Source organism: Castanea sativa, chromosome 6, assembly GCF_040712315.1.
Source record: "Castanea sativa cultivar Marrone di Chiusa Pesio chromosome 6, ASM4071231v1".
In the NCBI taxonomy this organism is placed as follows: domain Eukaryota; kingdom Viridiplantae; phylum Streptophyta; class Magnoliopsida; order Fagales; family Fagaceae; genus Castanea; species Castanea sativa.
Window position 1 is genome coordinate 59,560,885 of NC_134018.1, and position 22,412 is coordinate 59,583,296.

The following is a 22,412-nucleotide window of genomic DNA, read 5'->3' on the forward strand; positions in this document are numbered from 1 at the left end:
GTTAAGTGGGTTATTTCAAATTGACATAAATAAATTGACGTGTCAAACGTGTCTATTGCGAATTACGTGGGTTGACCTGCTTATGACACATTTCTTATCGTGTCAATTTCGAGTCGACCCGTTTATGACCCAAACCCATTAAGGCCCAACCTTAACCCGCAAAATCCCGTAATGAGTTCATGTCGTGTTCGTGGATCGGGTCAAACATTGACACCCCTAATACTAAAGGACAACTCAAAAATGAAAATAAAAGTAACTTGCTGTAGGTTCCCTCCTTGCAGCAAAGAAAAGCAAACACAAATGTAAGCTTTTAGAAATAATGAAGAAAAGGCAGAGTAACGTACCAAATTCAACAAAAATCAATTGCGAAAATCTTGTCAATAGATAGGTTGCCATGGCTATGATTAAAAAGTATTAGAAGATTGTTGATTTGTTTTTGTTTAAAATCGAAATAGAATAGAGCAATAACACACATCATTGAGTAGGAGCAAATAAAAAAAAAAATGATAATGGTGGAAAGAAAATAAACACAGAAATTGAGAGAACTAAGGAAGAAACAAACTGAGTTTGAAAACCAAAGTTAGTGTGGTAAGTGTGGTCCCATTTTGTAGATAATGTTTTATGTGAGAGTTACAAAAACATTTTTCCAAGTTTTGCCAACTTAAATGTAGGGTGTAGGGATATTTTGGACCCAATGAAATGTCCATTCCAAATAGAGGAAGTCTTTTAAATAGTAGTATATATATATATAGAAAAGTGAAACAATTAGAGAGAATATTAAACACTCATCAAACCGATTAAAAAAACAAAGAGAAGATTAAAAAAATAATGATATGGAAATGATAAACTAAATACCGGAAAGTAAATACTGAAGGACAACTCAACAACAAAAGCAAACATAATTTGCTATAGGTTCCCTCCTTGCAGTAAAGAAAAGCAAACGCAATACATAAGCTTTTAGAAATAATGAAAAAAATGCAAAGTAACATACCAAATTCAACAGAAACCAATTGCAAAAATCTCATCAATAGACAAGCTGGTATGGCTGTAATTAAAAAGTATTAGAAGACTGTTGATTTTATATATATATATATATATATAACCCAAAATAGAAAAGAGCAAATACACATATCATTGAGTAAGAGCAACTAAAAAAATGATGATAATAGTGGAAAAAAGATTAACACAGAATTGAGAAAATTAGGAAGAAACAGAGTTTGAAAACCAACATTAGTGTGGTAAGTGTGGTCCTATTTTGTAGATATTGTTTTACATGGGAGTTACATAAGCATTTTTACCAAGTTTTGCCATAACTTAAACATAAATTGTAGAGGTACTTTGGACCTCTATTCCAAATCGAAGAAGTCACTTAAATCGTAGTATAGATAATAGTATCTTTGTTTCTCCACAAAAAAAAAAAAGATAACCTTATCCTAAGTGAAATATATGACAATGTCTGTAATAAAAACTAAGGATCTGATGTTGCTCAACTAGTAAAATTTTTAGGGTTCAGTTCCTGTTTACACCAAAAACCGATTGATGTCTTAGTCTGATAATAGTTCTTTATTATCAGACTTAGAACATTTTAAGAGAGATATTATCAGGCGTGAACGTCATAAGTTGTGAAACTCTAAAAAAAAAAAACAATTAAGGATATGTCAATAAGTGTCTTTAGAACATTTGTTAACCGAACATTTTAGAAAAAATTTAATAGCATTTTAAGAGAAATAAAAAAAAAAAAAATGTTAAAAAATCAATTAATTTTCTTATAAATAGTTTTTAAAAGTATTTCTCAAACCAACGCTATTACAGAATCAGTAATTTCTCAACAATAAAAAGTCCAAAGGTAAGGTTTTTAAACACGAGAAGGCAAAAAACGACGACGTAGCCCGTACTTACGAACCATTCTTCTTCTTCTTCTTCTTCTTCTTCTTCGTCTTATAACAGTCTCTCTCTCTCTCACTCTGTTGTGTCTCTTTTATCTCCACTGATCTGATAATGCCCGACCCCGACCCAACGGCAGACCCAATCCCGGGCATGGATCCCACCTCCCACCTCCCACTCGCTCTCCTTCCATCGGACCCCATACCACCCGCCCCGACCCGATCCTCCCGACCCGGATCCACCATAGACGTCCTCCCAAACATGTCAGGCTACTCCTGGGTTGCCTACGCGGCCTCCTCTGTACTCGTGATCTCCCATTTCCCTTCCCCCGACGAAACCCTAATCGGCCCCATCTTCCGCCAGCTCCTCCAGCTCTCTTCCTCCGCTATCGCCGCCGTCTCCTGGTCCCCTGTCTCTCCCTCCGATGGCGACCTCGCCGCCGCCGTCGACAACTGTATCCGCCTCTTCCAACATGACTCCGCCACCTCCAAAGGTACCTTTTAAAATTTTGAAAAACAACTGAACTACATTATTGATGAATTGCATTTCTAGAGGATTTCATTTTCCCTGAAATATTGAATTACTGTGTCCAGGTTAGTGTGAAGCACAGATTTGTGTGAATCTATGGTTTACTGTGTCTAATATGTCTGAATTTGCTGAGACATAAGGATCTCTTTCAGCAGTGTGACTTTGATGTTTAAGTTACAAGAAATGTTATGTTTGCAACAAATCCTAATGTGGCAGATTGTTAATGGCTAATACTGGCTAATACTGGTGCGTAAAAAAGTAAGTTCAGCGGTGGGTTCAAATTAGAACTAATAACAACTTACCGTCTAGAATTTGTTGTGAAAGTTATGGGAAGTAGCACTTCTCGTTAGTTATTATGGGTTCTTAGTTATTCTATTGGTACTTAACATTTTTTTTTTTTGACAAGTAACATAAGAAATTTTATTAAAAAAAAAAGCCCCAAGCAAGTACACTGGAAGTGTATTACAGTGGCACAAATCAAAAACTCAGATTACAATGACTATAAGATCGGGGAGAGAAAGATAAGAATAGGAAGGCAAAACTATACTCCATTCAAGGAGAGTATGGAAAAAGAAAAACTTAATGTCAAGAATAGATAGTTCACAATTCTCAAAGCATCTAGCGTTCTGCTCCCGCCATAAGTTCCAAAACAAACAATGCGGCACAAACCTCCATAAACCTATATTTCGATGTCTACCAAACTTCCCCTGCCTAGAAGCTAATACATCACTAACTTTATACGGCATAATCCAATGTATACCAAACAAACAAAAAACCATAGATCGCAACTCATATGCTATAGGACAGTGAAGAAGAAGATGATCAACTGATTCCCCACACCTTTTACGCATAAAGCACTACTCTAACACTGCAATATGTCTCTTCCAAAGATTATTCATAGTTAAGATCTTACCTAAGGCAGCAGTCCAAGAAAAGAATGCTACTCTATTGGTACTTAACATTTGACAACAACAATGATTAATGTTGCACCTTGGATTTAATTTAACGGATATGCAGTAGCTATATATAAAAATATTTTAAAATAAAGAAAGAAAAGCTTATTTTTTAATTTACTCTCATAAATGTTGAGTTTTATGGCACCTTGGTTTTTATGAGAGTTAAATCTACTTTTTTTCTTTTTTCCTTTTGATTTGGATATCTTAAAATGCGAAATTTGTCACTTATATATTCAGGTTCTTTTTGTTGGAGCCAGAATGCAGTACTTGTGCAATCTACAAAGGTGGAGGCAATCCAATGGACGGGCTCTGGAGATGGGATAGTTGCTGGTGGAATTGAGGTGGTTTTGTGGAGAAACAGTGGCAAGTCATGGGAAATTGCTTGGAAGCTTAAAGCGGAGTGTCCTCAAACTCTAGTTTCTGCAACCTGGTCGATTGAGGGACCTTTGGCAACTGCAGCTTATCCTAGTGAACTGCAGACTGAAGAAACGAGGTTTGATATGGCCAGCAAATGTGTGTTAGTATGTCACATGAAAGGAAAAAATGATTGTGCAAAAACTGAGTTATATCATCCTTTGCCTGTTTCATTGATTCAATGGAGGCCATCAACAGGAAGACTTTTGAACAGGGATGTAAAGCATCCATCAAGACACATACTGCTAACATGCTGCTTAGATGGAACAGTGAGGTTATGGTGTGAGACTGATAATGGAAGGGTCAGAAAAATTGGCAAGGAGACCAATGATCACAGAACCATGAAGCGGTCTTTTTGTGTAGTTGCTGTAATAGAGATAGACCAGGCCTTAAAAGGAACTCTCGGCGTGGATGTATCTGTGTTCTGGGCCACAGAAATTGGTGGTCTTTTAAAATCTGGTGATGGTGTTAATCAATTTTTCTCTGCAGAAGGATCTGAGCATGATGAGGCAGGCAGATGCGAGTGGTTAGTTGGGTTTGGTCCAGGAATGTTGGTATATTTTTGGGCTATTCACTGTCTTGATGACGTCTCCCCGATGAGATTCCCTCGAGTTACATTATGGAAGAGACAAGAACTACAGGGATTTGAAGTGGGAGAACTTCGTAGAAGTAGTTTTTCAAATGTTAAAGACAGATTACTTCTTAATAAAGTTTTCATGTCAAGGAATCGTTTGTCTGGTCCACCAATGATCTGCTCTTTGATTTATTTATTACCTTGTGATTCTTTAGTTTGGTTACTGTTAAATACTCAAACATTAAATAAAATGGAGAATACATCTCTAAATAAATCCCATACAGAGAAATATTTATCATGTTCTGCTACTGGAATTCTAAATTTAGGAGGTCATGCTGGAAAAATCATACAAGTTGCTGTATATCCTTATAGCGGTGAAGTTGAATTGGCTGTTTCTTTGGATTCTAATGGATTGCTTCTTTTTTGGTCACTTTCCACCATTTCCAACTGCATATTGGGTCGTCCAACATTGATTCCAACATGGAAACTTTATGGAGAACTTGTAACTAAAGATTCATATTCCAAATATACATGCTTGACATGGGCACCTTCAGTATTGGACAACGAACTGGTTCTTCTTATGGGACATATTGCTGGAATTGATTGCTTCATAGTTAGAATTTGCCACAATGAAGAAGAAAATATAGAATGTCACTACTTATTCACCGTTCCTTTCACTGGTCATGGTCCATATGAGGATGGTCCCACAAATATCCATTCGAATTCTTTGTCTTCAACTTGCAATAAAACCTTCAAGTATAATAAATTTATGATTTTGGGGATATGGATGAAAGGTTTTTGGGCTCTGTCATGGGAAATTACTCTGCATTCTTTTGATTTATCTGCAAGCTGCTGTGAATGTAATTTTGGCACTAGCGATGCTGCAGAAGGCAGCATGTGGAAATTTGAAAGTGTTTTTGCTGGTAAAAGATATTGTCTTGCTGTGAATCGTAGCTCATCATATTTACCAGATCCTCACTCCCATGATCAGGTTACAAGTTTTGCTGTGGTCTGTCCAGGTAGTCTTACTTTTGAACAACAAAAGGTGACTTCAACTAATGATCCTTCTTGTAGTTATCCTGCATATATTATGGCCACAGGCTGCTCTAATGGTTGTTTAAAACTGTGGAGAAGTAACCTTGCTAGAGCTTCAATCCTTGATGTACCATGGCAGCTTGTGGGTATGTTTGTTGCACATCAAGGCCCCATTAGTGCTATATGCTTGACTGGTTGTGGTCAGAAGATTGCAACTGTCTCTACGGAATGTCATCCAAATTCTGTTAGCACCCTTCATATATGGCACACTGTTCACCTTACAGGAGCAGGAACTTTTATGTTAGAAGATACATTATTCCTTGACAAAGATATAGTTGCTTTAAATTGGTTAACATTAGGAAATGGTCAGTTATTACTTGGAGTTTGCATGCAGAATGAGTTGAAAGTATATGCTCAGAGGCGTTGTGGTGGTCAGACTTTGTTGAACTCTGGAAAAGCTTTGAAAATGGACATATGGGTTTGCATTGCATTTTCTCATACTATCCCTCCCATTCACGACTTCCTTTGGGGCCCCAGGGCTGCAGCTGTGATTATTCACGATACTTACTTCTGTGTATTTAGTCAGTGGTTGTTCCTTGAGCATAAAAAACATCAGGTTGAGTTCCATCTTAATTATAACAAGGAAAATTGCCTCAGTTGTGATGATAGAACAGATGAGGGCATTCTTTCTGCAGTTTTCACTGATTATGACATTGGTAAGTTCAAGGAATTGTCAATTGAAAATGGTAGTGGAGAATGCAAATCTGGGCTGCCTGTAAAGATTAGTAAGAATGATTACATGTCCAGCAATTTGTTTGTAGAAAAGGTTCCATTGATACTTGGTTCAGGTTCCAAGCTTGGTTTATGGAGCATGCTAGAAGTAGTGGAGAGGTTTGGTGGATCTGTGCCTAGCTATCACCCTGAAGCACTCTTCATGAATATATATTCAGGTATTATGAAGTGGAATTACTTGGTTGAAACTCTGATTTAAGTGCCATTACTTTTTTAAGCTTCAGAATTTAGAAGTTTAACTGAGATATAAAATAATTGTTTTAATTTTTCATCTTAGGTGTAAAGATTAATATGTCAGAAACTATACTTCTTGCATATTCCTTGTTTTGCTGTTATTCATCATTGGTCATATTTTACTTGTGCATAGAACATTTCTTATTCTAAGTTCTGGTAATTTTTGTTGGTGATAATTGCAAAGGAAAGAATGATTTATAAATTAATTGACCTGTTGGCTGCACTTGGGAACTTTGCCTGTCATTTTGTTAACATATTTTAACTATTTCTTTGCCTTTTTTCCAATTATCCTGAGTACTTTCTGTAGTTCTTATCTGATCCTTAGTGACTGATATATTGTTTATCAAGTTATCTTTTAAAAGTAATGCTAGAAACACAAAAAATTTACTACTTGCTGAATTAGCAAGTAGTGATTGGTGCATCATCACTTTCACATGACCCACCACTCACAACCTGCCATCTCAACAGTTGTGAAAATAGTTGTGCAATTTTTGTGGCATTAGACATTGTATCTTTCAATGTCACCCTGCCTTCTTACGTCTGTATACTCTGTTTCAAGCAAAAATTAGTTTCTGCCAGTCTTTGGACAGCCTTTCTTGGATGTTAGCATAAATATCATGATCCCATTAAAAAAAAAAAATTCATTCAATTGGTTTAAATTAATGTGTTCATTTTAGTAAACTAATTCTATTTCTTGTGTAGTATGTAGAGTAATATATGTTTTGATGGAGACCAAAACCTAAGCATACTAAATTTTTATTTTTCTTGCAACAAGAACGAAGGATTACACGTGGGTTTGTGAATATTAATGCTCTGTCCTGAAAGAACTTATTCTGATCGTCTCTCATCATTCCCAATATTTTATTCCCATAAAATTTCTCTGTGGTCACATATTTGCTGATGCAAATGGACAGCCCTTAATTATGTTTGACATGGCAATTAATTTTTTAATAGGTAATAATATTATTCAAAGAAATCAACAAGTACACAGGAAGTATTCTTGCTGAAGGTTACACAAGAGTTCTGAAATTACAATGAATGATAAAGTTATGTTAGATATGGCAATTAATCAATCCTCTCTTGCTCAATACATGGCAGTCTGCTAAAGTTGTAAAAGTTGGAAAATTTTGCCTTGAAATTATAAATAAGGAGTTTGTGAATGTGTGCATCATGCATTTGTGTTTATGTGTTCTTCATATTCTGTTCTTCATTCTCTTGTGCTAATTACTGGTTCCCATGTAAAAGTAGTTTGGCATTTGTACACCAAATTTTGCTTATTTAGATTAGGATTCTTCAATTAGAATGCATTCCTTTCAATGTATCAATTGAAGCATGTTATCTCTAATGTGTTTAGGTAATTGGAAACGTGCGTACATGGCTGTGAGGCATCTTTTTGAATCTCTTACCTCTAATTATGGTTCTAAGATGGAAACTATCTCTGCAAAGTCTAGTGTCACTATCCCACAGATCCTTTTATCAAATTATTTTGAAGGAATTTTTTTGAGAAATTCAACTGATAAAGGATTTCAATGGAGTGGAGATTTGATCACAACATCATCACAGTTTCAGAGCAGCACAAACCAATTTGCATTCAATTCTGAGTCTATTGCTTCCAATAATATATTCACTTCCTCTTCCACAAAATCTGAACTCAGCGGCTTTGTTAAGCCTCTTGAGAACTTGTATGAGTTAGCAGCTATAACCAACAAGGAGAAGATGCAAATTCTTGCAATTGTAGATCTTCTTGGTGAAGTTAGTAACCCACACGCTTCTACCTATGAAAGTCTTGATGAACCAGGGCGAAGGTACTTCTGAATCTGATGAATTACATAGTTTCCCATGGTGTTCACATGATTTTTTTTTATTTTATGTACTTTTGCAAGATCTACTTGCCAAAAAAAATTATGTTTCAAATGGATCTTTTCTATATAGGTCTATAATGATGTAATGACAATTTTTTAGATAATGTAAACACCATTTATCAAATGGTCATGGATTATTTACTTATATGAAGAAAAAAATAGGTCATGAAAGGCTAAAAGGAAATTCACCCCCCCCCCCCCAACCCCCACACAAAAAAAAAAAAAAAAAAAAGAAAAGTAAAAGAAGTCTTAGAATCCAAGTGAGTTTTTCTAATTTGTTGTTGCTTTAACATGAGGTATACCCTCTTAAATCATGACATTGCCACTCTAATTTGGATGTTGGTGCAGTGGCATTTGCTAACTTTTGTGGATTTTACAGGGCACAAATCAAAATGGTTAATTTTGCATGTAGAATGCGTGGTTAATTTTGTAGTGGAGTGTGGAATTATATTTCTTCATTTATTTTTTTGCATGTAAAACACGTGGTTAATTTTGTAGTGGAGTCATTCATTATAGAGCGACTAAACTTTATGTTGGCTATTAACCTTTTGTAATCCTCCTCCCTTTTCCAGGCTTGGGACTGGCTGTGAATAAAATATATGACACTCAGCAGAGACCACATTTGGAGTTAAAATAATACATGTGGTCAACCTTGACTAATTTGTTAAGGATCCTTATCTGCCTCCAAAAATTTGGGACTATAATTTGGTTGTATAATTTGGTTGTTGTTGTTGTAGAATGTGTGGTTAATTGCTGACATTATTTTCCATATTTGTCTGCACACACCCCCCCCCCCCTTTTTTTTAGTGAGCATCATGTTCGGATTTTATTTATGGACTTGTACTTTTTTTCCCTTCAGGTTTTGGGTGGCAGTGAGGTTTCAGCAATTACATTTTTTCCAAAAATTAGGTAGAACAGCATCAGTGGGAGAGTTGGTTGTTGACTCTGGGATGATTGTATGGGCTTACCACTCTGATTGTCAGGAAAATTTACTTGGTGCTGTTCTAGCTAATGAACCATCTTGGCAAGAAATGCGGGCAATGGGAGTTGGATTTTGGTTTACTAATACAACACAATTGCGTTCACGGGTAATGTTTCCATCTTTTATTATTATTTTTCTTGTTTCATGCACTATTTTAGGAAAATGGCTTAATCTTTAAACAGTAACAGAAAAGGACTATCCTTTTTACCTGAGTAACATAACCCACCTTTTTTTGTTGTTCCTCCGACATTGAAGCAGAACCTTTCTATGGTTTATAATTGGAGAGTATTGAGAATGACTCTCTGCTTGTTGAATTAGAGTAAGTTGGATATTACGATTGATGTATGTCTTGTCAGATGATTCTAACATCCATCTGGTAGACTATAGTTTGGCTTCTTAGCAGTATGTGAATTAGTGTTGTATTAACCAATGCCGGGATTTCCTGTAGCATTTGCAGGATAACTGAATGGACAAGAATATGCTGTTTATCCTGGCTGACGATTTCCGGTTCTGTCTGTTCTGTTTTCTTAGTGTTTATGTGCTGGTGACCAAGCCAGTGACGCAAGGGAAAGACATTGATTCACATAAGCTATAAGTGTAGGTGTCTACAAGGCAGTTTTTAACTCTTACTATTATGGATGTAATCTGTGGCATCTTTATATTTATTGTCTCTGACTGTCCAACATGCAGTGCTTAGCCTCCCCCTCCGTGGCCCTTTTTTGGCCACCAATCTTTATTTACATTAGTAGCAACACCTATTTCTGTAGACAATGTAGTGAGCAGAGTTCTAGTCTGTTTTTGGATCCACTGAATCTGAGATCCTAATTCTGTAGGAGTACTTCAATATACACATTGTGTAATTGAACTAATTCTCTTTCAACAACAACAACAAGCCTTAATCCCAAATTTTTTGGGGTTGACTATGGATCCTCAACAAATTAGTTATGGTTGGCCGCATGTATTCATTTTCTCCATCCTCAACTGACTAACTAATTCCTCTTTCAAATAAAATTATTTATTTTTTGATTTTTTTAAAACAAGCAGAGTTCTCATCTGTATCTTTACGCTTTGACATAAATTTAATACAGGTTTTTTCACTGTAGATAGAGAAACTAGCAAGAGTACAATATCTGAAGAAGAAAGATCCTAAGGATTGTGCATTATTATATATAGCATTGAATAGACTCCAAGTGCTGGCTGGCCTTTTTAAAATCAGCAAGGACGAGAAGGATAAGCCCTTGGTGGGTTTTCTTGCACGTAATTTTCAGGTACAGTGTCAACCAATTGATGTCTTTGTTGAAATCTAGAGAAAACAATTACAAACAAGGCATTTTTTGATTAGCTTCTGTGGAAGATGTTAATTACCGATCTCTTTCTTTTTCCTCTGTCAGTGTCATTGTGTGACAATTTAGATAAAAAATGAGCTTGTAATTTCACTAATTTTTTTTTGCATTAATTACTGCTACAGGAGGAGAAAAATAAGGCTGCTGCTTTGAAGAATGCTTATGTTTTAATGGGGAGACATCAGCTAGAGCTGGCCATTGCTTTCTTTTTGCTTGGAGGTGATACTTATTCTGCTCTTAGTGTTTGTGTAAAGAACCTCGGGGATGAGCAACTTGCACTAGTAATTTGTCGGCTTGTTGAGGGGCATGGTGGACCATTACAGCATCATCTAATAACAAAGTTTTTGCTTCCATCAGCAATCGAGAAAGGCGACTACTGGCTAGCAAGCCTGCTGGAGGTTCGAGGGATTTGTATATATAATTTTTTTTTTCAAAGGCCATTCTAGTAATCAGCTGCATGTAAAGATCTTCCTGGTTTTGATGATGTCATAACTTACTAGAACCTGTTCTTGATCTGCAGTGGGAGCTGGGGAATTACTTGCAGTCATTTTGTATCATGCTTGGTTTCCAGATCAATCCTGTGACTGAAAAGTCTGCACTTTCGTCTAAACATGTTGCCTTTTTGGACCCAAATATCGGTCTTTATTGCCTAGCACTAGCCACCAGAAATAGCATAAGAAATGCTGTAGGGGAGAAAAATACTGCAGTTCTGGTTAGGTGGGCAACTTTGATGACTGTCACTGCCTTAAAAAGATGTGGGCTTCCTGTAAGTTCAATTTACAGTTCATGCTATTGCAATATGGGCTTATATGTGTGGAATGGTACATAGTGTTTCAGTTATGTTTTATTGAATATTTTGTTTATGTTCAGATTTATTACCTTTATTTATTTATTTATTTATTTATTTAAACCTATTCATGAAATCTTCCACTTTTGCTGCATGACTTTCAACCTACATTTGTGAGACTGTGACATAGGATAAATTGGGGGATTTGTCTACGTGTGCTCATGGTGGGTAAGGTCTAGGAGGATTTGTGGATCTACAGTTTTAGAAGAAAGGGTCAAGATTCAAAATTGGTTAAATTTTAATGAGTTTTTTTATGGCTATTTGTAAGAGAGAGAATGTAAGGTATTAGGGTTTTGATAGGTGAGAGGAAGGGCTTGACTTTGGAATTGTAAGGAAGAAGGAAATGAGAGGAATTTAGGGTGTTCAGGGGCTGTATGAACAGTACCACAAGAGAGTGAAGAAGAAAAGAGAAGAGAGGGAGGAAAAAGAACAATAAGGCTAGGCCTTAATACTCAACATTGAGCACAAATGCATGAGGATTCCTAGTTTGACTAGTAAACTAAAAACCTAATAAGGGATTAACTTGGACTCAAAGAAAATAAAACCTAAGATACTTAGGACCTCTTTGAAAATTCTAGACTCAATTAAACTACAAAATACTCTTGATTTGTGGGGATTGCAGGAATTACAATTTTGCTCCTGATTTCATTTGACCATAACTAATAAAATAAAAACCCAAATTTAGGTAAAGAACGTTCGATGGATCAGATTAAGTCACAGTTGGTTGGCACTTTATTCACTTGGAACCAGGCCTTCTTTCATTTCCATGAGTGTGGTCCAGATTTGATATCCTTTCTAATAGCTATTAATTTTTTCTTCTCTTCTTTTCCCGTTTGAGTACTCTGTAGCATACTACCTGTGTACTTGGACCGTGTTTTTTTCTCATCAATAAAATTTTTTCTTCACTGATAAAAAATAAAATACATACCCAAATTAAAAATTGTTTTAAACTTAAAGACTCTTTCCTGGCCCTTTAAAACTACACAAATTTTATTTCAATTGGACTTCACACTTGGGCTCTTGAATAGATGAATTTGCAAAGTAAAAACAAATCAATCTTCCATACTGCATCAATCTGTCAATGGAAGGTCAAGATACTAAGAGTTCTTTTGTAGTTACCCACTCATGCTATTCCTATTTGTCCTTTCTATGGACATCTAGCAATTACCATGTTTGACATAATCATGCATGTGTCATATGGTACTCAAGATGTGATGCTTGGATGAAGCAATCCATAGTGGTTGAAAGTCATACTTCTTTTATAGAATAGAATTTGTGAGAATGGCATCCTATCCTCACAAATGGATCCTTCAAACAACCATAGTCTATCTAGAAGGGCTTTTGGAGTTAAGATGTTGGTTAAGAACCTCAAAAGCCTGCTGGAAGCTGACCAAAGTTTGACATATCTAACTTGCTCTATGCCCCAACACTATACTCCAAAGATTGAAATTGAAATTCTTAGAAAATTTCTTATAGTTTGTAAGGTATTTTTATCTGTTGAGTTTTCTTTTGTTGGTGACTAATCCAACCTTAGACCCTGTCTATGTGTATATTATCATGTTTCTGATACAGAAATGTAACCAATATTTCTCATATTTGTTGTAGCTTGAGGCTTTGGAGTGCCTTTCTTCTTCCCAGAGTGTACTTGGGAATACAGATGAAGAGAGTAATGATGCTGGAAATTTTGAAATTCCATACAGGATTCTAAAGCCTTCTCCACGTGATTCATCTAACTGGCTTTCATGTGATGTAGCTTTCCAGCTGGAGTCCCTTGATAAATTAGATTTGGCACTTCCATACTTCTCAAAATTGATGAAAGAGCATCCAAGTTGGCCAGACACCATTATAGGATCTGCTGGAGCTAGTACATGCTCCAAGGAGTATAACATTCATCAACATGATAAATTACTTCAGAACTTCCAGCATAAGTTATATATAGGGCTTGCACAGTTAGAGCAGAGGTGTTCCTTGGTTCCTGCCCATATAATTAGCATGGTATGTTGTCTATGGATTATGATTTTTTTATTTATGAACATATCTGGCATATACTTTCCATTGACTGATTTATTTTTTCTTAATTCCTTTAACAGATGTTAGTCTCACTGTGCAATCACGGGTTCTTGTTCATTGGATACGATATATTGCATGGTTATAATTCTCAATATCAGTCACAAGATGAGAGCCATACAGTTGACAGTTTCCTCCTACATCCTCTTCTGCACAAGCCACTTTTGAAGGCTACCCAAGAAATTTCCCTCTTATTTTCACGATTTATAACTGCCTGCAGTATAAGTTGCTCTCAACCAAAGTTGGGTTATGTTGAGAATGATGTGTCTGCTGAAAGTAGGTCTAAGTGTTCAGATGCTTGGGGGTACTTCTTTCAAGGGCTTATATTGTCGTTGTGGAGTTTAAGAGCTAGTTTGAGAATGATTTCCAACTGTGTTGCCCAAGATCTCACCAAGAAACCCCTTATTTTTCTTGATTTATTTGAGTATATGGTACATGTTGCATCTGCTTGGCTTCAGAAAAACTCAAGAGTGCTCATTCTGATGGTGCAACCCCTCTTGATCATGTATACTAATGGGCACATGCCAAATGAAGTTGATATAATGAATTTGAAGAAACTACTTCCCCAGATTGCAGAGTTGGGGGCTCAGAATCTATTAATAAATGAGAAAGCAAAGGGCCTTCAGGCTTTAAATAGTGTGCCAGATAAACAAGCTGTAGATGCAATTCATTCAATTCCAGAAGATGAAAGATGGAAAATTATAGGTGCTTGTTTGTGGCAACACATGGTGAGATTCATGAAACAGAAGCTGGATTTGGTGTTTGATAAAGTTGAAAATAAATTGATTGGCAGTACAACAGAAGATATCAGGCTGGTCTCATTGAGCTTGGCAGAGTTACTGAAGACCACACTCACAAATCTTTCTTCTTATCATGTAAAACAGGTTGCATCATTTCTATGGCATAAAGTAGAGAATGGATTCCCGGTAATGACTCTTACTTGGTTAAAAGGATCTAGCCAGCCTCACCCCAGAGTCCCCTATGAGGGTACTGTAAGTGTTGATATCATGAAAAACAAAGACGAGTCTTCAATTTCTGAAATACTATGGGATATCTGTGTTGATTCTGAGATATTATTTGAAGGCTTTGCACAAGATAATATAAATTTGTCACATTGTTTTGATCATAAACCCTCTAAAGCATGGAGTGATAGATGTATGGGTTTGGGAGTACACGAAACAGAGGAATCTAACACTTATGATGGTATGATTAGCAGTAGTTCTACCAGCAGTGAAGCTGGATCACCAGCTAGAGGGCTATTTCGTAACGGCCCTACTTTTCTAAGTTCCTGGCAGAAAGATACAACGCTTAAAAAGGAGGTTACAACTTTTCAAAACCCTAGAGAAATCTATAAGAGAAATGGGGAGCTTTTGGAGGTAATATTACTTTCCTTTTTTTTTAATTATTTGTTATTAAATTTGTCTCACAGTATATATTGATTGTGATAATAAAAGATTTTGGTATTGAACGTATTGAAATATCCAGAGATGGCATGTAGGTTCCGAAAATCAACAATTTCATAGCTCTCCTAGTGCATTCTATAGTGACTAAACCTTATTTCTTGAGCAGGCATTGTGTATCAACTCTATTGATGAAGGGCAAGCTGCACTTGCTAGCAATCGTAAGGTTAGTCTCTGTACACAAACTCTAGCTTGCATTCTGAAGCATTCAATTTGGTAGGCATCTGGTGTACTTGTCCAAAAAAAATTGGTGGGCATCTGGTGAAAAATGTTATTTTTCTTTCTGAATTGCTCCACTTTGTGTCTGTATGATCTTTGGCTTCCAGCCAGAGGTTCTATATTTAATTTGTTAAACTGTCTCAAACAGTGTAGTTGTGTCTATTATACGTATTGCATTCCACATGAAGATCCAAATGCTATGTTACTCCTGTTGACATGGACCGCTATATATGGATGTGGGCTGCTAGGAAGCACGGACACTTTATTTAGGGTGTCGTACCCGTGTCGTATCCATGTCGTACCCGTGTCATAACGGTGTCATACTGGCCATTTCATGTTATAATTGTTCAAAAATTGCGTGTGTCACCGTGTCGTACCCGTGCTTCTTAAGTGGGCTGGCATGTCTGACAAAAGGTAGAGGAGAACTTTACAGATTCATCTGTTTTTGGATCCTAAAGTTTCCAATTGACCAATGTATGTTTACAAAAAAAAAAAGAAGTTAAAACCCTGCATCTTTGGGAAAATTGTCATATTTGATTGCAGGAGTTGTGTGAACTTTTTTGAGATAGAAAGTAAATTTATTCACATGTACTGCTTGGATGAGTGATCAAACTGGTTTTTCCAATTTTACATGATAAAATGTTACTGCTTGGATGAGTGATCAAACTGGTTTTTCCAATTTTACATGATAAAATGTTACTGCTTGGATGAGTGATCAAGCTGGTTTTTTTTTTTATAGGTAATAAGACCTTTATTGAAAAAACTGAACATCATGTTCACGATGGTGAACACTCTGATCAAGCTGTTTTTTTCAATGTTACATGATAAAATGTTAGCCTTTTTCATAACCTGTGTGCCTCTCATAAATTGTTAATCTTTTTCCTTTATTCCCCCCCCCCCCCCCCCCAATTTATTCACTAGCTGCATCCTGGTAGCCTCTTTTGAAAAAGAATTCTGGCCACTCTAAGGACGATATTTAGAAGTTCTTTCTCCCTTAAAATGGCAATGATGCACTAATGCAAAGCATCCTGCTGGCACCTTAGAATCTTGGTTCTGTCATTTTAGTTTACTACTCACCTGCTCTATTATTCAGCTTAATGTTGTGCATGAGTGCATCATTGAAGTTTCAACTTTCAAGGGACAAAGAACTTCTAAATATTGTTCTTAAGAGTGAATTGTAGTGATCAGAACTCTGAATTCTTTTTCTATTTTAGGAAATTGTATTTTTTATTCAATGTAGTTATAAAAATTTCCAAGTCCATCACAAGCAGGAGTCTAGGGCAGTGTTTATTTATTTTGCTTTTAGCTGCAATAAATCTCTACAGAAAATAAGTTTTTTGTTGCTACCTTTGTGTTCCTTGATTATATTTTAGCCTTTACGTGTACCTTGTATACTTAGCACAGAATGATATGCTAAGAAAGTACTAATTGTCAAATTCTACCTGAATCAGGGCATACTATTTTTTAATTGGGAAGATGGGATGTCTTTCAGTGGTCAGTCAGACTATATCTGGTCAGAAGCTGATTGGCCAAAGAATGGGTGGGCTGGCTGTGAATCAACCCCAGTTCCAACATGTGTATCTCCTGGCGTTGGTTTGGGAAGCAAGAAAGGGGTACACCTTGGGTTGGGTGGAGCAACTGTTGGTACAGGCTCTTTGGCAAAACCCGGCAGGGACTTGACAGGTGGTGGAGCATTTGGGATTCCAGGTTATGCTGGTATTGGTGCCTCTGGCTTAGGTTGGGAGATTCAACAGGACTTTGAGGAGTTTGTTGATCGACCAGCTACCGTGGAGAATGCATGCACAAGGGCTCTCTCAAGTCATCCCTCTAGGCCTTTCTTCTTGGTTGGTTCTAGTAATACACACATTTACTTATGGGAGGTAAGAAACTTTGATACACATTGTAACATTTGCACTGTTTTTTCTGGGAATTTTGTGTTAGTTTGCTTTAATTTATGTTCCTGGAATATTCTTGTATATTTTGTGGAGCAAAGGGGAATCCATTTAATATTTTCTACTTATCAGAAAAAAGTGAATCCTGTCAAGGTTTTCATTCTAAAAAATAATCCAATATATTGTCTTTTTAAGATAGAATTATCTCTTCCTTGATTGAGCTTGAATAGATAGTTCTATTGGTCATAGCAAGGGGATTTTCAAATGGATCGTAGCATAGTTGTCTCAGTCTGCATATTTAGTCTTTGAGCTTCTTGCATTAATCATTTGTCTGTTCAGCAGACAGACATAAGGCACTAGGTTCCATGGGAAATAATTTTTGTCATGTTGAATCTTACTTGTTATATCAAGCAAACCACTAGGCCATTCTGAGTGGTTTCTATATTCCTACAAAACACCACCAACAAGCTGCAGGCAAAGCTGTAGAAGTGTGGAGTACAAATACAATGAATGGACAAATGTTTGAATCATGCTCTTGAATGAATTCTTTGAATTGTCCATGTCTCATTTTCGCTTTTTAGGCATAATGATAAGGCTAATGTATATTGTAATAAGTGCAGTTTGGTAAAGATAAAGCTACTGCAACTTATGGGGTGCTGCCTGCTGCAAATGTCCCTCCACCATATGCTCTTGCTTCAATATCAGCTTTACAGTTTGACGACTGTGGACACAGATTTGCTACTGCTGCCTTAGATGGAACCATATGCATATGGCAGCTGGAGGTAGGAGGGAGGAGTAACATTCGGCCTACAGAATCATCTCTTTGCTTCAATACCCATGCGTCGTATGTATTCTATCTCTGTTAGTTTCATGAGGCAATTCAAGTCACTCTTATTTGCAAGAATTCATGTTTTGTAAGAAATGTGTGTTTCTTTTGGGGGTGTTAGGCAAACCACAGAACTGGTATTATTTTAATACAACTTGTACCAATTGAACTAGTTTTCCTTTATATCCAAGTTTGTCTAGAATTAGGCTAGAGCCAATTTTGGTGGGAATATATACATAAAAATGCCAAGTTTAAAATTAGTTTTTGATAGAAATCTGCATGTGAAAACACTAAAATCTAAAAACTCATTTTTGGAGGGGATGATCTTTTGAAAGAAATTTAAAACTTTTTTTTTTCCAAATCGGAATGTAAACTAAAAACAATCCAAACTAGTTATATTGTTTCTAGCTGGCCAGGTTCAATGACATGCCAAGCGCCTTCTTGTGTTTTCAAATAGTACTAAATCTATTATTAACATTTGCAGGGATGTCACTTTTATCTCTTCAAGCGGATCAATCATTGCTGCAGCTGGAAAAAGCTCAAATGGTGTTAATGTGGTTATATGGGATACACTGGCTCCACCTTCCACCTCTCGAGCTTCCATTATTTGTCATGAAGGTTTTCATTTACGTTTGAATCTGCATTTGGTTGCATTACTATTTTTGTCTACCCAACTCTATGGATTTTAGTGAAATGGATAGAAACATTCAAAGTAGGAAAAAAAAATTGTACAAATTCATCATGTGATTATACTCACACAAGGAGAAGCAGGCATTTATGTTAAGATTGCTTAGTTGTCTTATCCTGACAATAAGGTGATTTCTTGGTGCTGACATAATCATTAAAAAAAAATGTTGACCCAATAAAATTGTCTAATTATGTCAGTACAGACAATTAATGCTGGCAATTATGAACAATGTAAGGTGAAATTTGATGTTACCGAATCAGGAAATTAGACAGGAATCTGTTAATTTACTTGCTCTGTCTCTCATATTCTTCTTCTTTCTTTTTTCTTTGTTTATTTTTTTCTTTTTCAGTTTACTACAATAAAAATTCTTCTATCCTATATATATAAAAGATGATCCAGTTTTTGACAGAATCGTTAGTGAAAGTTTAAAGTTAAAATCATATACCATAACATGTATCAGAACCGGTACATTAAAATCACCCCCCCCCCCCCCCAATCTTTTTTTAGGTGGTCTTGCCATATTTATTGTCTTTCAGATGTGATTATTTTACGTATACATTAAATTGGTAAATTTTCTCTTGCCTGCTGTAGTACTAACAATTTCCTTTTCTTGTGAAGGTGGTGCGCGCTCCCTTTCCGTGTTTGATAATGACATAGGAAGTGGTTCTGTTTCTCCTCTTATTTTGACTGGTGGTAAAGATGGTGATGTTGGACTCCATGACTTCCGGTACATTGCTACTGGTAGGACTAAAAGACACAGGCACCCTGATAATGGTGAACAAAGCATTACATCTTCAAGTATTGACATGCGAACAGGGGACCAGAATCGAAATGGGATGCTTTGGTATATACCAAAGGCTCACTTAGGTACATTCATTTCTTTTTTATGTGATAACAAGTTCATGATGCTTTAAATCTAATTTTTTTTAATCAAATGGTCTGAAGGGAGTATCACCAAAATATCTACCATCCCAAATACTAGTTTGTTCTTAACTGGAAGCAAAGATGGAGATGTCAAACTTTGGGATGCCAAAAGAGCTAAGTTAGTATATCACTGGTCGAAATTGCACGAAAGACACACCTTTCTGCAACCAAGCTCTCGAGGCTATGGCGGAGTTGTTCGGGTACCCTTTTTCTCTTGCAATTATTTTAAACTTGAGAATTAATATCTAAGTTTGTTAACATAAGTTGGTTTGGTTGTGGGAAGAAATTTCTTTTAGATGTATCCCTGTGCTAAAGCAAAAACATATTCTTATGTAACAGGCTGCTGTTACGGATATACAAGTTTTTTCACATGGTTTTCTTACATGCGGTGGAGATGGCACTGTAAAGCTGGTAGATCTCAAATAGTAGCAACATGGGACACAAGGAATTCTAAGCCCAAGATGTCTCTGCTCATGGGAATTATATTTGCCCAATGATACTGTAAATTTTTGAATTCCATATAAAATGGTTAGTAGGGGAAGGCGAAGGTCAGTGCAATTTCTATGCTGCTCATTCTGGTGCTTAATTCACATATCTTTACATGGTCAGCAATGCGTACATCTTTCCATACCCTTCATTTTTGAAAAAAACTCAGTGTGAGAGCCTCAGATGCACCCAGCCTTTTGTGTAGTTCCTTCAGACTCCATTAGGAAGTGGAAAACTCATCTCCTTTTTGGTAAAACCCTTCCATGACTCTCATCCAACGGTTTTTGCCTGGGTAAAACAGTGTAAATGAAGGCCACTGTAGTAATTTATGTAGCCCCTTCCAGAGCCAACAAAAAACCCTCTTTCCTGTTATATGCCCTAATTGAAGGGAATAAATATTGACAAAAATTTTCTGAAGGAAAGATACCATTCAGGATACCTGGGTTAAGCGAAGATTTTTGTGCTGAGTATATACTGTTCACTGCTCTTCTTATTCTGCAGTTTAAGCTATGAAGGACAATAGAAAGTTCCAATTTTTGTATAAATATATCTTCCAGCTATGTAATTTTGCATGTATACGTTTGAAGAAACATTCAAAATTGACCTTATAGGGTCCAAATCTATTGGATTCTGTAATTTGTTGAGTAAATAAACATTTGTAATTCTCTCAAACACAGCTTCTGGTGATTTTTTCTTTATTCTCTGGTTTATTACCACTTGCTATTTTTTGGTCATTGTACTTGGCAAAATAAAATTTAGATTTCCCTTATCTTTTCTTGTGTTCTAAGATACATATACACTCAATCCCCTCCACCCCCCCCCCCCCCCCCCCCCCTCTCCTATTCCTTTTACCTTCAGAACACTAGTCACAATACAACCAAAAGCTTTTGAGGCTATTCCTCTGGATCGGCAAAATCTTTTGAGGATGGCTTACAGTTTGCAAAGGATGTGGGGTTACAAAAGTTTATTTTGGAAGGTGATTTTCTTAATGTCTATCTAATTTTTCTCCTCCTGTAGCTTCTGTTGGACCTATTATTTATGGGATTCAGGCTTCCTGTCATGATGTTCGAAATGTTATGTTCTTCCTGTCATGATGTTCGGAATGTTACGCTTTCACGTGTGTAGGCTGGGAACAAACCAAGCCATCTTTTAGCTAAACATGCTGTTAGTATTGTTAATTTTTCTGTTTGGATGGAAGAGAATCTTTATTTCTTGAAACAAGCTCTTCATCATGATGTAATGTCTTTTTCTATTTAATGAATTTTCAAGCTTTCCTATAAGTAAAAAAAAAAAAAGTATTTTAGTTGATAACATTATTGCCCCCAATCTCCATGGGTGTTTTAATTCCCTCTTTTTTTCAGGTCGTGGGAGAGTCCTCATCCAATCCTCCCCATGGTTCAGGTCTTTTTTCTTCTGCATTTAAAATTAAAAAATAAAAAATATTGGGCTGAGCTGAGTACGCCCCCGAAAAGCCAGAACTAAATATCAGGACCAAACTCATCCCCGCAGTGAAGGCATGAAACTCCATGCCAACTCATATTATTATTATTATTATTTTTTTTTTTTTTATAAAATTTTAGGCTAGGTAAAGATTGGTGGGCTTAGAACCCCGGGCCGACTTATTAATTGAAAGCTTGACTTTGACACAATGGAGAGAGAGAGATTCTGTGGGCATAAAAATAAAAAATAAATAAATAAAAAGTTGCACTTGAAATGAAGGGAATTGGTGAAGACGTAGCTCATGATAAAAACATGGAAGAGGATTTCAACCTCAAGGATTAAAGTGCAATCTTTTCAATGGGTTGGAGATGCGCAGTGCCATTGCCTTTGTTTGTTTGAGTGCGGCTGGCAAATCAAATCTACACGTAAACTCGGAAAAGACCACATGTAATGTAAGCAAATGTCAACAAAGTCAGTCTCTTCAGATCTCATCCTAGCTAATATTACCATTTGCTACTACTATATACGTGGCTTTCTTTCTGATTCACCCAACAGGAATCTGAAATTTCTTAGTCTTACTTTTATACCCTCGAATTAGAATCCACTACGTGGGGTTCGGTTGCTTTATCAGTTACTATGATGGTTAGCCCACAAACCTCAAAATCTGGATCTGATGTTGTGAGCCATTATACCATGGGCACACACTGAATATTGGATATCTATGGTTTTGGATAATAATGTGGTGCCACATAAAAAATTTAGATTAATTGAACACAAAATCTTCTCATGATCATGATAAATTTGTTAAGAGAAAATCTGAACCCAATTTTTTAATTTACCTTTCTTTTTTTCTTTTTTTAAGCGAGTTTTAATTTATAGCGTCAATTCTTGATAATAGTTTTTTATCATTAGATTAAGACACCAATTAGTTTTTAATGTAGGTGAGAATTGAATATCAA

The 22,412-nt window shown here is 36.2% G+C and overlaps 2 protein-coding genes across 4 annotated transcripts in view; both read left to right on the forward strand.

Moving 5' to 3' along the window:
• The window catches only part of LOC142640737 (uncharacterized), a 44,333-nt gene that overhangs the window by 10,596 nt on the left and 11,325 nt on the right, over positions 1-22,412 (forward strand). The gene's annotated exons all lie outside the window — the stretch shown is intronic.
• Positions 1,864-20,723, forward strand: LOC142639222 (uncharacterized). 2 transcript variants are annotated; one of them, XM_075813355.1, is made up of 16 exons: positions 1,864-2,377; positions 3,606-6,341; positions 7,772-8,222; positions 9,139-9,367; positions 10,365-10,529; positions 10,730-11,002; positions 11,125-11,370; positions 13,057-13,446; positions 13,542-14,894; positions 15,088-15,144; positions 16,649-17,077; positions 17,710-17,933; positions 18,400-18,533; positions 19,222-19,470; positions 19,549-19,727; positions 19,867-20,723. In XM_075813355.1, exons 1-16 carry the CDS (start codon positions 1,999-2,001, stop codon positions 19,951-19,953), a joined length of 7,581 nt encoding a protein of 2,526 aa, XP_075669470.1. In that variant the 5' UTR covers positions 1,864-1,998; the 3' UTR covers positions 19,954-20,723. The 2 variants fall into 2 exon arrangements, with proteins under 2 accessions (XP_075669470.1, XP_075669471.1); XM_075813356.1 differs by having other exon boundaries at positions 3,626-6,341.

Coding starts and splice junctions, on each gene's coding strand:
- LOC142639222 (XM_075813355.1), top strand. CDS start 1,999: ATGCCCGACCCCGACCCAACGGCAGACCCAATCCCGGGCATGGATCCC. Junction 2,378..3,605: donor TGACTCCGCCACCTCCAAAG/GTACCTTTTAAA, acceptor TTATATATTCAG/GTTCTTTTTGTTGGAGCCAG. Junction 17,934..18,399: donor TGCTTCAATACCCATGCGTC/GTATGTATTCTA, acceptor TAACATTTGCAG/GGATGTCACTTTTATCTCTT.